Below are 16,386 nucleotides of genomic sequence, written 5' to 3'. Positions count from 1 at the left end.
AGAGATAGAAGATTAAATAAACAAATTCTACAATGATTTGGTTTGCAGTGGACTTAAAGCTCATCTTGTTCCAATCCCCTGCCATGGGCAAGGTCACCTTCCACTACCCCAGGTTGCTCAGAGCCCCATTGAGCCTGGCATTGGACACTTCCACAGATGGGGCAGCAAGAGCTTCTCTGGGCTACCTGTGACAGGGCTTTACCACCTCACAATAAAGAATTTCTTCCTTGTATCTAATGTAAACCTGCTCTTTTTCCATTTAAAACCATCCCCCCTTGTGTTGTCACTACACGCCATTGTCAAAAGTCCCTCTCCAAATTTCATGCAGCAACTTTAGGTACTGAAAGGTGCTATAACAATCCCAGCTCTCTCAGCTTATCACAGAAAGTCCTCTGGATTATTAACTATTAACAAATTATTTTTTTTAATCTTTTCTTACTCCTATCCTATACACTCAGCACACTATCCTGCACATAATAGCCAAAATATCTCCCCTGGATTTGCAAAGTAAATAGGACTTTTTCTCTTTCAAATAAAAGAGTATTTTGACACATCGGGTTCTTCAGGGAGCCCAGAAGAAATATTAAAAAAAAAATGCTCAAAACTTTCTCTTGAATTCTAGAAAAGTGTGAAATATACAAAGTATTTATAGTAGTGATCCTTGTTCTGATCCCAGGCTGCATTTCTTTTCTCAGTTCTTGCTGATATAAATGGGCATTATTGTGACAGCTACTTAAAAGACACATGGATAGAAAACTAATACAGTCGTTATGTCCAAAATTTACCCAAGGTCTGCAAACAATCCAGAGATGACTAAGAAAAGACTTTTGATGCAATACTGGACCTTGACACATGCACTGTGATATCTCCTTTAGGGACTTGGGCAACGTGGTCTAGTAAAAAGTGTCCCTGCCCATGGCAGGGAGGTGGAACTCAGTGACCTTTAAGGTTTCTTCCAATCCAAACCATTCTGTGATTCTATGATCTGGAGGGGGCAGAAAGAGAAAATGCCCATGGTCATTTCTAGACAGAAACAGGTGTTCCTCACAGAGCACTGTCTGTAACAGAAGCCTGCAGGATGTTTCGTGGTTTGGTTGTTGCTGTGTATGGGTTTTTTTAATACAAAACACCAGAAGTGTAAATAGAGCACTTACCTAATTTGACTCTAAGAGAGAAAAACAGGTCCTTCACATGAGTATTTTAAAGTGGAAAAGCACATCAAGCATCAAGTTAGCGAGTCCTGATGAAATGACTTGCAGGTAATTTTTCCTTCAATACTCACCTTGAGTTGAATTAAACTAAGATTCATGATTCTAACACAGAACATATCATTCTAATTTAAAATAAACCAATACAACAACTGAGGGTCAGAAGGAGGAAATTTCTTTTGGTTTTTTTGGGTTTTTTTTCCCCAAAACACTTTCATTTAGACAACTCTATTAGAAAATGTGCATTTTGGATCATTTCCAGGTTTGTCTAATCCAACAAATAACAAAATTGACACAAAAATATTTTTTTAATACAGGCAGCAAAGTCTATGAAGAGAAGTACTTTTGCATGCACCAAATTAGCAGACAACCAAAGAATCTCAGAACTTACAGCGACCCCGTGTCTTCACTCTCTGACAGGAAGTGCCTGACCTTCCCACGGGCAAACCAACTTCTCCCCACGTGCTGGTGCCACCTGGGTTTGTGGCACTGCAGGGATTTCCCCCACTCTGCCCCAGCACACAGGGACAGACCATCATGACATTATCTTTTCCCATAGAAACCTTCCCCTTTTCTAGGTACAGCACCACACAGCACTCTCCTTTACACATGGCACCTTCTGTTTCTGCAGATGGGGAACATGGGCTGGGCCTTCTCCCCTGCCCACCTGCAGAAGCTGGAGAGATGCTCCAGGTGCAAAAAACTAGGCTGAGTACTGACCAAAGGAGCTCACTTTGTGGTAGACTGTATTCTGCCCATGCCCTGATCAGATCTCATAAAATAACTAACAGTTCAGCTCTAAATGCAGGCAGTAAAGATAATCCAGTATTGTGTGGCAAAGGTTTAATAGCAGACAGAGAAAATAAAATCCTTCAGTTAAGAGCAGAATTTAATTAGAGGTTAAAGGTATGTTGAACTTCCATCAGCATCCTGGGTGAAAAAAGGATGATGTGTGAAAAGCTAAACACTGTCATAATGAGCTGTTGCTGCCATCTACTGAACACAAGGAGCGTGAACTACACAGATTTAGAGTTTAGCTACTGATCTGAAATATTTGCTTTGCTGGATGAAGTAAAATTTATGTTTCTTTAGAGCAAACACGTTTCTTTCCAGATGATATCCAGGACATGAGTTTGCTTTAGAAAAACTTTGTGACCCTTTGGGAGATTCTGGATTCTCCTTTGGGACCCGCTCCTAGCCTGTGGGGGAACTGTGAAAAGTGAGCATATGTAGCTCCAATAACATGAAACACATTGCTATTAACAAGAAAAAGTTATAATTTAGAGATGCAGGTTGTTAAGATCTTAGAACACATTAGCTGTTCTTCAGCAACATCATGCAGAATCCATGCTGAGGATGGATCCCTGCCCTGTGTGACAGCTGTGGTTTAGAGGAGTGATCTCCCAGCTGGAAAAGCACTGGCAATGGCACTGAATTTCCATCAGGATGCTGAAGGGTGGCACTGGGGTCAAGCAGCCTGCTGAGGGAGTTCTAAGCACCAAGAGCTGTCCCAGCCCCACTGCTTGTTTTATCCAGGGGATGAGCCTGTTCTTGAATGGCCCAGAAGCTGCCCCTGAGTGTAAACAGAGGCATTCAAACATATTCATACACATACACATTAACAGCAAAAAACCTTTGTATTAACACAAAAAACAGCAACAAAGTCACTGTGAGAAATCCCATGTTATCATCTGGTTGGAATTAATTGAAAATTATATGCACATATTGCATACCTACAAGGTATATATATGGACACTCAACCAAATTCAGCCCTGTAGGTAAATAAAACCTTATTTTGTGCTGGCTTCAATGAGGCTGGACACATTTGCTTAGAGACATCATTGGCTTGTTAAAGGCCACAAGAGGACTGGAAATTGCAGGGGAAAAGCGGAAAATAGGTGGGGATCCTGCTCAGCTTAAGGCAGTGAATTCTATCGAGTGCTCAGCCACACGCAGCTCAGTAACAGTGAATGAGAGCCAGAATTATGGGATACAATAGCAGTGACTTCTGTCTAACATGGCAAAGGGATTTAAAGAGAAAAAAAATAATCTGGTTCTTTTTCTCAGTCTACAGTCAGGCATGTGAGAGCTGCATTTGAGAGAACAACACCAGCAAAACAGCAAAAAGCATCCTGTATTCCTCTGCAAATCCTGCATTCCTCTGCAAATCCTGCATTCCTCTGCAAATTCCGGGATTTCCACACGAGGGAGCTTCTGGCCCACGAAGCTCGCAGGGCGCTTCCTCCCGGGAAAGGTGGCAGCAGAGGTTCCCTGTGAGCTCCCAATTCCTGCAGCCTGATTGCACTGCTACGAGCCACAGCGAGAGCCAGCAGTGAAATGGTTAACAGATAATGATGATTGTCGGAGCTTGTTAACCACAATTATTTTCAAGACATATGTAAATCTGTATAAATACCTAAGTGTGGTATATAATCTAAAACATACTGTTTAAATCTATAAGCATTCCTGAGTTAATTTCACTATGGGAACGTTAGTTGCAACTTCCTGACTTCACTGTGTTTGAATTCATATCCATGAACATTAATTTAAAATTAGTCTAAATATTTGTTGAGAAGTAATCACCTGATAAATTTAGCTCTTTTTCATTTTTATGAATTATTCATTATCTCCTTTCTTTCCGTTGATGTGTTGGTTGTTTTCAAGAATTGAATTACTGGTTGACACTAAAAAAAAAAAAATTAAAAAAATTCCAGCATTTCTAGTGATTTATAAAATGTTCCCCTTAGAAACTTGACTGGTGACTATGAGAGCAATTGGGTTTGCCACCAATATTTTATGGTACTGGTTTGCTTCTTGAAGGGAGTTTTTCAGAGGCATAAGCAAGTTCATACAGCAAATAATTTGCAACAACAGCAAAAAAATCTGTTTATGTCTTGCATATATACCATTCCTACAAAGGAAGCTTGTATTAGCAAAAGTTGGTGGAACTGTTTCGGAACACTGAGGTGTGGCTGCAGAAATGAACAACCATGTGAACCTGCTGAACTGTGAAAAGCTCCTTCCGCCCAGCCATCATAGAAAATACCTGAGCTTGCCAAAGGAAAAGAATAATTCTGTTCCAGGATGGCCTCAGGCAAGTCTGAATGAGAAATTACCAGCCACCAGATATTACAAAGAGGAACAAACCTTTTCAGGAAAGCCTTGAGCAGATGGTAGCAAGGATCCTTAACCCTGGCTGGTACAAAGGGAAGTGATTTGTGAGCCTCTAGCACACAGAGGACCATCACCCAAACTTCATCTATGGCCTGCCTTCAGTGCAAATAGTGGAAGACCAGATTTTCAGAATAGAGCTTATTTTCAGAATAGAGAATATTCCCAAGTCTAGGGCTTGAAGTCCAATTTCTGGCTGCCACTGATTAAAACAATCTATGTCACAAAATTAATTTACTAGCAAACAAAACTTTCATTCTTCCAACTCACTGAAACAGATAACATCTTCAACTTCCCATCAGGAATGTCTTTATACTTGTTACTTTCAAATCAGTTTGCTACTATTAATTAAATAACAAATCAGAAAATTACTTCTAAAATTATAAAAAACCCCCAGAACACACCCTCATGTGGTTAGAAACTGGTACCAGCACTTGCAAAACATCAAAGGCTTCTCTAAACTTAGGCTTTCATCAGTGATGCTGCAAGCCTTCATCTAATCTTTCATGATTCCCCATGCAGGAACATCAAAAGAGAAAGAAGAGAATAGCACTGTTCCAAAGCAACAGTGCTCTGTGTGAAAAGTATGTGTTTAGCTATTACACATAAAAAATATAAGTGGGAAATTATTATTTACATGAGACATATTTTAATAAACATCATCATTAGGTCCCTGTCTTTTCTATAAGGAAGAAGGATTTTTGCAGTTCAAAATCATGTCCAAAGCTCAAGTGATTTCTGGAAGAAAATGAAAAAGAATTAGAAATATATAAGCCTTCAAAGCAAGAAGATCAATTTATGTTCATTTTTACCTACTGAAACAGATTCTGCATATTTCATTGTTTCTGTCATCTTGTTATAATCCATCCAAAGAGTTTTCAAAGAACATTAAGTCCTACAAATAAACAAACTATGCATTAGATATGGAAGGCACAAAAATGCAAAAATTACTATCAAAAGTCTTACTTGCAGTCTTTTGTTACATAAAGTATTTATATTAGTCAATCACTTTTTATCACTGCCACTGAGAAACAGTTTTGGAAGGGGGAATCTGAAAATCTTAACTGTCGTTTCTATCCTACTAAAAGCAAAATTTCTGAATTGTTGTTGGAATTTTAAAGCAAACACTTTTCAGTGAATAATTTTAGTATTATAATCTTGGTTTGTAGTCTCTGATGTAAGTATCAGAGATTATTTTGAAACTATTTCATTTTAATACAAATATGTTGGCAAAAGAGCTACACAGCAAATATCAATTTCTAATTCTAGAAAACATGTATCTTAACTTCATATTTACCCCTAGCACTGAGTATTCTCCTTCTCATATAGTTCTTATGGTTATCTTCACAAAATAATTTTGTAGGAATTTTCCTATGACCTGAAGATCTTACATACAACACTCAACAGAATTGTTGAATTGCTTTGAAATGACCATTAGAAACAACATAATCTTTTTTTGGTTCATACAGTTGTTCAAACACAATAAGGGGTTTGGGAGAGTTTGGTAGGTTTGAAATGTATGCTAAGATTTGATTCTTCTGTACAAAATATTAAACTGCATGTGTAATACTATTTAAACAGTTTAATAAACAAAAATTTAAGAACATTTAAAAAAAACAGCTGACATAAAAATTAAAATGTTTTAGTTAATTTATCTTTTAGGCACTGGATTTGGTTTTCCAACGCATTTGCATTTTTGTAGCTCTCGGCTGACAGCAAGGGCTCCTCTGGCCCCAGTCTGCACATTTCTATAGGTCTGCCTGTCCACCTGCACACTTACAATGAGGAAACAAGCACCAATCATGACTGCCTTGATCCTCACATCGAGATCCACAGGGACCTGGATCCCAAAGTTGGCGGTGTTGGTGAAGACGTTGTTGACAAATCCCGACCAATACTTGGAAATTTTGCCGATCGTTGTCATCTCATTGAGAGTTTTTACCTGCACAAAGGAAAAACAGGAACAGACATAAATGTAAACAAATCAAGTGCACACTGATGACATCTCCACAGAATTAATGACTGTGTCCTGACATGCTGAGTATGCTATAGTTGTCAGCTTCTCCTTTTATTGTTATTGCTGCGATGTTCTATTAGTGTCAAATTTCCCTTTATGAGTGGCACGCAAGAAAGGGCCTCGAGTTTGGAAACATCAGCATCTTTAGAGAGGACAAAAAGTGGGAGAAAGCAATCTTCAAAGTTTATGCCAGTTTTGCCTTTCTTTCACAGAGTTGTGCGGTTTTTTCCTCTCTCCTGTTTTTTACATTCTCCTAGGCCCACTGCTGTGGACCACTGTCCTCTCAGGGTCAGGGATGTTCTCAATTATGCAGCCATCTGCATGTTTCATACAGTACACTGAAATTTCAGACAATACCCACTGGAGTCTTCTAATTTGGCTAATGAGTTGATAAGTTGATAAACCCAAAAATTCCTTTAAGATTCTTAACTAAAGCAAAGCACTTTGTTCACATCAGAAAACTCTGTTCAGGGTTTCTTCAAGTATCTCTCATTCTCCCCCTCACTTGAGAAATTTATTCAAAGTAGTAAAACTTTTAAATTGTTAACACTTGTACAAAACATACCTCAAAGTCAACATCTTCAAAACAGCCACAGGTTGCACATGGGCCAATTATTTTTAGCACATCTTCTTTGCTTTCATTCTGTATAGTGAACTTTGGCAGAAAAGGATCCCAGTTCTGTACAACGTACCCAGCTACTGTACCTGGTGGGGACTGAACTTCTAACTAGCAAACAAAAGAAAACAAAAAAATGTTTTAGCTGATTTTATATTAATGTATTTTTCCGTGATAGAGTATTGTTTATATAATGACAAGATATTTATCTACTGAGTATAGTAACATATCATTTTACCAAACATGGAACTGGATATTGCAGATGGTGTTGTTAAATACAGTGGACAATATGAAACTCAAAAACTGCATCAGAAACCAACACCTTACATACAATAAAAGACTTTATAAAAAGCTATAAACGGGGAAAAAAATTTATTGTATTCAGGCAGTATTCTACAAGCTTATTTTAAGTACCTGTACTACCAAAGGACCTTTTCTTTAAAACTCCTGACAAGGATAAGTGCTAAGAAGGTAAGTGGATGAGCTAACCTGTAAAATATTTTCATAACACAAGCAAGATGTCTGAATAAAGGAGAGTCAAAAAATACAGAGGAAAGACCTGATGCTCTACGGGATCCACATTTTTCACTCCAAGCAGCTTACTTCCATGTTCTGCCATTTCCCAGAAATATATGGCCCTGAAGAAACAGATCTTCAGGGGTTCAGCCTCCTCAGAGATCTGCTTCCAAGTCCCACCCTCGACCCCAGTGGGCTTCACAGAGTTTCCATCCTCCACCCTCGTGGAGTTCAGTGGGTGATCTCTGCCTGTGTCAGTGCAAGAAGCGTCCTGGGGCGTCAGCTCACTGGAGAGACATCACCAGACACCAAAGCTTTGTGTGGGGTGTCAGCAAAGCCTGGTCCCACGGGAGGGAGGAGGCACAGCCAGGTCCCACAGAAGGGAGGATGGAGGAAGGGAGGGAACAGAACTCGTTCATCAAGAGTTGTGTCCACCCAAAGGGGGCTGTGAATTCCTGACTTGCTTCCTGCCAGCCTGGAGGAGCTGCCCAGCGCGATGCTGGCACAGAGGGCGTCGGGGATGCCCTCACCTCCTGCAGGAAGCAGGGGAAGCAGCAGCTGGTGCACCGGAGGGGCCGGATGACGCGGATCACCTCGCGGCCCGCGTTGTCCGCAATGCTGATGGTGAAGGCCCGGAGGGGTGAGCACAGCTTGCGGTCAAAGCAGCCGTTCTCTTCCACTGCAAAGTAAACCCTCTGGCCCAGGGGGGTCTTTATCTCGTATTTGCTGGAGGTCTCTGTGCCAAGTATGGCTAATAAAGCAAAACAAGTAGAAAGTTAACATAACAAAATCTTTGTTATTACTTCAGTATAATGTTAGTGTGTGTATATGTAAGCATTTATTCTAGTAGTCTGTGACAAAGATTTTTTTCAAAATTGTTTTGAAGTAGCAACACAAAGGAAATATACAGGGAAATACTAGTGCCAGGTCTGTATTTTGAAGGAATTAATTCAGACTTTGATTTGCTGTACGCTACAGTATGTATTGCAACAGAGAATTCAGATCTTGAGTTTTTGGTCTGGGCTTTTTCTGGCATTATCATTTGTGAAAGGTAACATCCTGAGACTACCCCACCTCAGTGACAAAGCTTTGACCCAGCACGTTGTTTGAGAATCAGGCCAAAACCATTCTGAATGGGAGAAATACATCCCACAGTATTTTACTCGTAGTAACATTTTACAGTATTTAATACTTGTTCATTACTTTGAAATTCTGAGAGACTAAATAATTATAAAATCTTTTGCTTAATTTTATGTTTTCTGTTCTTCGTTTCTCTCTTTGCTTTGTTCCTCACATTATGTTACTTAATGTTAGATAAATTGTTCCATGGACTGGAAAGATGGTCAAACTTTAATAACACTGAGAGGGAGGTGTCTGAGGGAGTGATTTTAGGACTGTTGTATAGACTACTCACCCCTCAGTGGTTTGCTGCAAACAGGCAAACAATAAAGGGAGCCTTCCCCACCCTATCAGTGCATAACAGCCTGCCACAGGGCAGCAGGAGGTTTCACAGTGACTTCAGTGAACTGGGGGCAAGACTTGGATGGCTTTTGGGGACACCCGCATACCAGCACTGTTAAAGGGTGACAAGGATAGCACCATACCTTCCAGAAGCTCCACTTGCTGATGAATAATTATCTGGTCCAGCTGCTTAAAAAAAATAAACAAGATGGTGGGTCTTGGATAGGTCTGGGGCTGCCAGTGGTCACATGTCTATTTTTATTGTTCATCTCCTTGTAATTAAGATCTCTTTCCTTACAGAGGTGCACAGGTTGGGTGCCTGAAGGATATCTCAAGTCACACTTTGGACTTCACTCTGAAATAATGGCTGAGGAATGTGACATTAAGTGCTGTGGCCATGTAATTCATCCACACACTTGAAGAAAAATAATCTTCACTGGGGGAATACGGCAGACAACAGCAACAGAAAGCAGAATCCAATCTTGCTCCTCATGCTCTCCTTGTCAGAGGGGAAGCTCCTCACCCCAAACCCAAGGCTGGTGCTGGGCACCATGGCAGTGCAGGAGTGAATGAGCCTGGGCTCAGCGTCAGCATATGCAGTGGCCACATCCCACAGGACCTTGCTGGAGCAGCAAAGCAGGGCAGGCAGGGGATGCCAACGATGGCACACACCAGTTTAACACTCTGATCTCTGGAACACAAGCCCTGCACCCTGAATCTGGCCAATGGTCATGCCAGAGTACCAGAATGAGCAAAACAACAATGAAACACTCAGCTGGCTAAAAATGTCTTGACAAATGTCTTTGTAACCACGACCTGTTTACAAATGCAGGAGAAAAACTGCTTGCCATCACACCTAGCTTTGCTGTGCTTATCAGCCCTCCAACATTATTCTTTCTTGGAGAACAGTTGCTAGCACTATAAAACCAGCAAGACTTAATTCCAGTCTACCTTTCAGTTTTATGTCTGTTTCATTTTATGCCTGTTTTATGTGACAGTTTTAGGTTTTACCAATCTCTTTTCAGTAATTTTTCTGTAAATTCCTGATGAAGGAACGCTTGGCACAGGGTTTTGCTGTTGCTCACAGCTGCAGACACAAAGCACACAGTGACCTTCTGAGACCAGCATGGCACAGCTCTCCAGAGCCTGCATATTTTAAATTTGGTAAATCTTGCCTGGTACATATTCAAACTGTTGCAGAGATTTGTCACTTCTAGTCAGCTCCTGCAGCTAGTTCAGGCTGCAAAGAGAAGCTGGTAAAAGGAGGAACCTCTTTATCCCTTTCATTAATCTTGGAAATGTGCATGCCAGTAATTGAAATAATAAAAAATATTTAGACATAAAAATATTCTCCCAAGAATCTTTGCTGTTTGTTGTTTGGGTCTCATGAGAGAGCTCTTGGAGCTCATGGGAAGGGCTCTGCTGATGCAAAGAGAATAAAAAAGTTAAAGATTGTAGAGCTATTTTAATATTTTAGTATTTATTTTAACATGGATTTCTTTTTCCCATGTAGACTTTCACAGGGGAAAGAAAATTAATGACCCTGAATTGTTAAAAGCTTTGAGTGATTTTGGTCGATTGGTTTACTGTGCACAATGTATAAACAATGTTGAGACAACACAGCAGTACCACTTGTTATCCTTGTTTTGCCTTTCACTGGTTTATGCAAGGCAGTTATTCTGATGCATTTTTATTGGGGCACTTGTGAATTGAGGGAATTCTGCACTTGCATTTGAAAGCACTCAGAGCCCTTTGGCTTAACAAGGGTCTAGTCCCCTTCAGCTCAGGTATGTTAAAATTCCTTATACACAGCTAATTCTCAGTGATCAATTCTGTGGGCATCAAATTTACATCTGTTCAGTCTAAACAAGTCTAAACAAAGAAGCTTTTTACCAAAGTAGTTAAACCTGAGCATTGGCACAACATGCAGCTGAAATACTCAGAAAATTCTTCTCCAAGGTTTCACCTGTCTACTCCTGCTGTGGGAAAAAGTTCATTTGATTTTTGTCATGGTCACTGAACTACTCTCTGAGCTATGGCTGTAATCTGGAAGACAGTAATGAAGTTTAGGTAACTTTTTTTCTGTAGGAAGTTATTAAATAGTGATAGACTTAGAAAGCTGATGTGCCTGCTGAGGCAGAAGCAGTTTTTTGTCCTTCTCTGGTGCACCTCAAACAGCTGATCAGAATGATTCCTTCACCCGAACTCACTCTGGGTGTGGATCTGCAGAGTGAAATGCTGCTGGCTGGCCTTTACCTACAGGACACACATTTTCCTTTCCTCTCATCCAATCCTTGGGTTGCTATTTAGAACAAACTGTAAGGATCTCTCTGAGACTAACTAAATTTGAATCTTTGTATCAGACATATCATGGTCTTATTGAGAAATACAATCAGCTTTCTCAAATCTATCCAGTTATCCTGCCCAATCCTGCTGGAGAATGTAATTCCTATTTGTTATTCTGTATTTATGCACAATCACACTCTATATAATCTTTCTTCTAGTAACGAAATTCTATAAATTAAATATGTCTCTTTCCCACAGTTTGTTTACTCTCCTAGGCACTCAGTATGGTTCCCTCACCAATACTGTTGTTTTTATTCTACAGATAAAACAGATGGAGTCTTATTTTAAAGGAGGTTCTCTGTTCCCTGTGCACTTCCAGTAGCACCTCTCTGTGCCTGTTTCCAAGAGTTTGGACTCTCTTTTCCCCAGTGCTCACAGCACCAGAATGAAACAGTCTTCTAGAAATTTTCCCAGTAGCATAAATAATTTCCAAGTTCTGCTAGAAACATCTTCATTCAAGCATTTAATTCTGTGAAAATCTCTTAGTCCATGAGGATAAATCCAAAGGGATTATTACCCCTGCAGCTGTGAATCCCACATGCATTCTGCAGGCAGCCCTCTCCCTGCTGGTGGGACCTCCTTTATGCTCCATCCATCCTGAAGGAGCCCCTTTCACTACCCTCAGGGCCAGGATGGCTCCAGCATCACACACCAAAAGGTTCTGCAGCACATGGAAACTCGAGCTGTGGGAACATGCCAGCCAGCAGCACTGCACACACGCTTCCCACATTTCAGACTGCAGAGAAAACTGAAAGTCCTTGGCAAGGGCTGCAGCACAGGCCAAAAACAGGCAAGAATGAGGTCTTCAGTTCCAGCTGTAGCTCTGAGAGTGACCTGCTCTTTTGTTTTAACGTCAGATGCAAAGCTTCTATAACATGGAGTGATGGTATTTGCTTGCCTGCACTGTCTGGGTAAATCTGAGGTGTAATTCGTGTTCATACAGGAGCCTGAATATGTAACCTGCCAAGCACTGACTAGCACAATCACTTTTAGACTAAAAAATGTACCTTCCACGGTCTGTGAGCAAATGCTTGTGTAATTGACAACACACATCATTTTGTGCTCAGGCATCTTGAAATGAAACTCATCACTCCACATGAAAGACTGCTTCTGAAGAGTTTCTCCATTTCATTAGCTATCTAGGTAACTTAGCTTCAAACATAAAATACATTCAGTTTCTGCTTCTATACAAAACTAGCAGGAATGTGTGCCTAAAATACACATCTTGAGTGAAGTAAACATTCCTCAGCATCACCAAAATGCAAACACAGCAGAGGTGTAACAGAATCATGATCTGACTGTGATGGGGGCCTGATTCTGTCCCTGCCCCTGCCAGGCAGGGCATGTGACATCTTACTCAGCACATAAGAGTGGAGCAGAGCTGCAGACCATCAGTGCTCTGAGCTCCAGGAGCTGAGAGAGTTCCCAGAGCAAAAGGGACAGCCACATGTTTAGCAGTAGGAGGGAGAAGACTTAAGCATTCATTTTTCTTCCCCACCTATGATCTACTTCTCTGCCTCTATTTTCAAGCATTTTCCTCTCTCAGGCATTAGCATTATCTTCCTCACACAGAGTTAATGCAAGTTTGTAGCCAGTCAAACTTATGCTCATCTAATTTCTACAAAATGAATGGCAAGCTTCTTTCTCCTATGTTCCTTATCTCACAGTAATATCAAACAACAAAAAAGCCTCTCCATCTCAACCTACCCCGCCCCCCAAGAGGAAAAACCCAAACAACCTCAACTTCCAGAGTATCAAAGCAACATAAAAGGAAAATGTAACAATTCTAACAGTCAGAAAGATTCAGGACCTGGTTCAGGTACTCCAGACCAGGTGGCAAATTATGAGTGTGTGATGCTTGCTTCCAGAGACTTGTTGGTTCAACAGGCGTATTCTGCTGAGGAGTGTCAGAAGAACCAGGGAGGTAATCCTTAAAGATGAGTTTGGATTGTCCCTGAGATTCTGCAAGGAAAGAAAGAGAAAAAATGCAGAAATATCAAGACCAAGGAGCAGCTAGGAGCTTCTTGGATCAAAGTTGGAACAATAACATCATTCTGCATGTGATTATATCAGTACTTCATGCCAGGACCCAATAGGAATCTCCTGATTGTCCCACACATTGAGCACAGATTATAAAGCTGCCTTGGGACATGCAAAGGGGAATCACTGCAAACAGGAATCACTGCAGATGAAGGTAGATCAGGAGATGTGGTTTTGGAGGGCACGTGATCTGCTCTGGCAGCTGGTGAGCACAGAGCCTGTGTGGCAAGGCTGGAGCTGGCCTGGACTCACACTCAGGGTGGCCAGAACCCCTCAGCACAGCCCTACTCCCTGTGAGCTGCCCTGTGTGCCCTGAGCTGCCGAGGGCTGGCTCCCAGCAAGATGCTTTCCAGCATCCTGAGGGCACCCATAATTTCTCTTAATTAGAGATAACCTTCCCAGGGATCTCAGATTCCCCGAGCTGGATATTACAACCCTGATATCAAAGTCTACACAGCCCCTTATAGTGTATTACTCATTATTATCTTAATGAATGGATCAGATATCATTATGCTGTGTTTTCTGGTTTGCTACCACAAGAAGTCCTTTAGGGCACAGTGATGGTGACCTTGGCCAGGAATGTGAAGGTAATGAGAGCATTTACTGCCACAGGCATCTGTAACTCCAATCTGCTCCACGGGCACCTTCTCCCACAGCACAGGCACCACCTTAACCACTGGATTACCAAAAAATTCCTGCTAGTTTTTCCAGGTACATTGTTCCTTGGCCTTGTTCTGCAGGAACAAAGAGGAGCAAACTGAAGCTCTCCCCATCCAAATGGCAAATCCTTGTATTGAACTGAGCCCCTGTGATTTGGCAGGAAAGCAGTCCCCAAACTGATAATTTTTATCACATGTGTGACAACACTTAGACACAATGGGGTCTGAGGTCCAGAAGGAATTTTGGCACTAACTCTGAATCTCTTTTTTGCTATTGTGGGTTTAAATGAGACCTTATAGTATTATTTGAACTCACTGTGAAAGATTCATCATTCAATCATATTTTGATCTTAATTTGTCTTTGCAGCCACTGCTTTCTTTCAAAGTCTGAGACCACAGGAAGAAGTAACCCCTTTGAATTTGTTGCTGGCTTTTAAAAATGTATAACTGGGTAATAAATATTTTATATCCTCTTCTGCATCACTTTACCTCACAGGGTTCTGTTACTGCCGTAACTCTTGTTGTTACATGAAATGCCACGAAGTAGCCCAGTGTTAGTGTTATTCTTGAATAATAAAGAGGGAAAAAAGACAACAAATTGCAGTTCTACCTGTCAAATTTTAAGCTATACAAAAAACAAACAGTAAATACATTAAATATTAATGACAATTTGAGATAGTCTGACACTTTGTCTATTTTTGTGTATGATTCCCATTTCATTACTAGCATGGAGAACCTTAAAAGTTACCATATGATACAGTGAGTATTCTGTACAAACATAATTTGTGGAGTTGTATATTCCTGAAAGAGGTGAATTGTCAGTTTCTTCATACTAAAAACCATATTCCACACCATTACTATTTAACCATTTCTCCTAACTGATATACAGGAAAAATATGCAAAACCCCATTTCTCTTACATGGCTAAAGCTAAACAAAATTTAAAACAAAAAACTCTACATTGCAAGGGTAAAACAATGCTGTAAAACCTGCCTGCTCCTGTGTACTTTTTAGTGTTTTAATGCAGAATGTCTTGAGTGTTTTGAGGGCAAGAAAGGGAGATAAACATGTGGCAAACATAGTGAGACATTGCTGAAACTCCCTGGGCCAACACGTGTCTCTGCACATGCCTAGAGAATGACCTCCCTGGAGCTGCACTCAAGAGAAAAAAAGATTTGTATCCTTCTGCTCAGATGAAGCATTTGCAAACCTGGAGAAAATTAATTGTGAAGGCTGCTTAGATCAAATGCTGCACGTTTGCCCACTGCTCTGAGTAATTAATGGCTACTGCTGAAGTCAGTACATGACAGACACACCCAGAGAGGAGTAATCTGATTAAATTCAGTTATTCTTGAGTTATTATTCTTCATATGGCGGGTTATCAGATCTCTGGCCAGTTCTTAATGTGAAAAGCATTTGCTGATGTGGTATTTTCAAAATGAAATAGGGAAGTGTGCAAAAATAGTGGCACCCTTGGCTCAGTACCCACCCTTGCCAAGCATTCTGTAGTGACAGGTTTCAACACCAAGATTGACAGATTTAAACACCAAGATACCAACACTCAATATTCTGACTGAATGCAGAGGCTAACATTTTATAATGTATTTTATTTAAATAACATCCTACTATAAATTTTAGTCTCCTTAGGAGCCTCTTGAATGCTGGATGCTGAAAAATTAAAGGAAGACAAAACAACTGCACTTTGACTGATGTGGTTTTATCCTGAAACGCTCATTTCATCAGACTGCTGATTGCTGGAAAGGCACAAGCCTGTAGTTCTGTGTAAACACGATCTAAAAATACAGACTACAGATGCACTTACCTTGAGAGGCCATGAAGCTTCCTGAGTTACTTCTTCAAAGGAAGCCGGGTTAAAAGAAAAGGCTTTTCTTGCAGCAGCAAATAAAGCAGGGCTCACAGCATGCCCAGGACTTCAGAGGGTGTCCGTGTCCCGGCTATGGGCGGCGGGAGCGGCACCGAGCGCTGCGCGGCCGCGGGGGGAGCGCCGGACCCTGCGCCCATCCCAGCTGGGGAGAGAGGGAAAGGAGCTCAGCCAGTGCTCAGAGACACGGCTGCACGCTGCCCACTGCCTCAATGAGCACCTTGGAACTAAAATCCTGCTTTATAACGTCTGTGGTTATTCTGGGAATATAATGATGCTGGTTTCAGGTCAGTGTTTGCGTCTCCACTTCTTCGGGCTCTCCGGTAAAGACAGAGAAGCCACAATGAAGTTGTGGACAGCTCATCCCTAGAAGTGCTTAAAGCCAGTCTGGATGGAGCTGTGAGCCCCCTGGTCCGGGGAAAGCTGTGCCTGTCCAAGTCAGGGCATTTGGAACTAGATCATCTTAAAGGT

The 16,386-nt window shown here is 41.1% G+C and overlaps 1 protein-coding gene across 1 annotated transcript; it reads right to left on the bottom strand.

Annotated features, from left to right (window-relative positions):
• Positions 1-5,235: 5,235 nt before the first annotated feature.
• LOC132077567 (phospholipid scramblase family member 5-like) lies at positions 5,236-15,868 on the bottom strand. The gene is made up of 7 exons (XM_059479371.1): positions 15,856-15,868; positions 13,146-13,297; positions 9,133-9,175; positions 8,059-8,279; positions 6,962-7,123; positions 6,160-6,321; positions 5,236-5,274 (listed from the first exon to the last, which is right to left on the bottom strand). Exons 1-7 carry the CDS (start codon positions 15,866-15,868, stop codon positions 5,236-5,238), a joined length of 792 nt encoding a protein of 263 aa, XP_059335354.1.
• Positions 15,869-16,386: the final 518 nt, after the last annotated feature.

The sequence above is a fragment of the Ammospiza nelsoni genome, chromosome 10 (assembly GCF_027579445.1).
Source record: "Ammospiza nelsoni isolate bAmmNel1 chromosome 10, bAmmNel1.pri, whole genome shotgun sequence".
Taxonomy (NCBI): Eukaryota; Metazoa; Chordata; class Aves; order Passeriformes; family Passerellidae; genus Ammospiza; species Ammospiza nelsoni.
The sequence above is the reverse complement of the archived record's forward strand: the minus strand, read 5'-3'. Positions and strand labels throughout refer to the sequence as shown.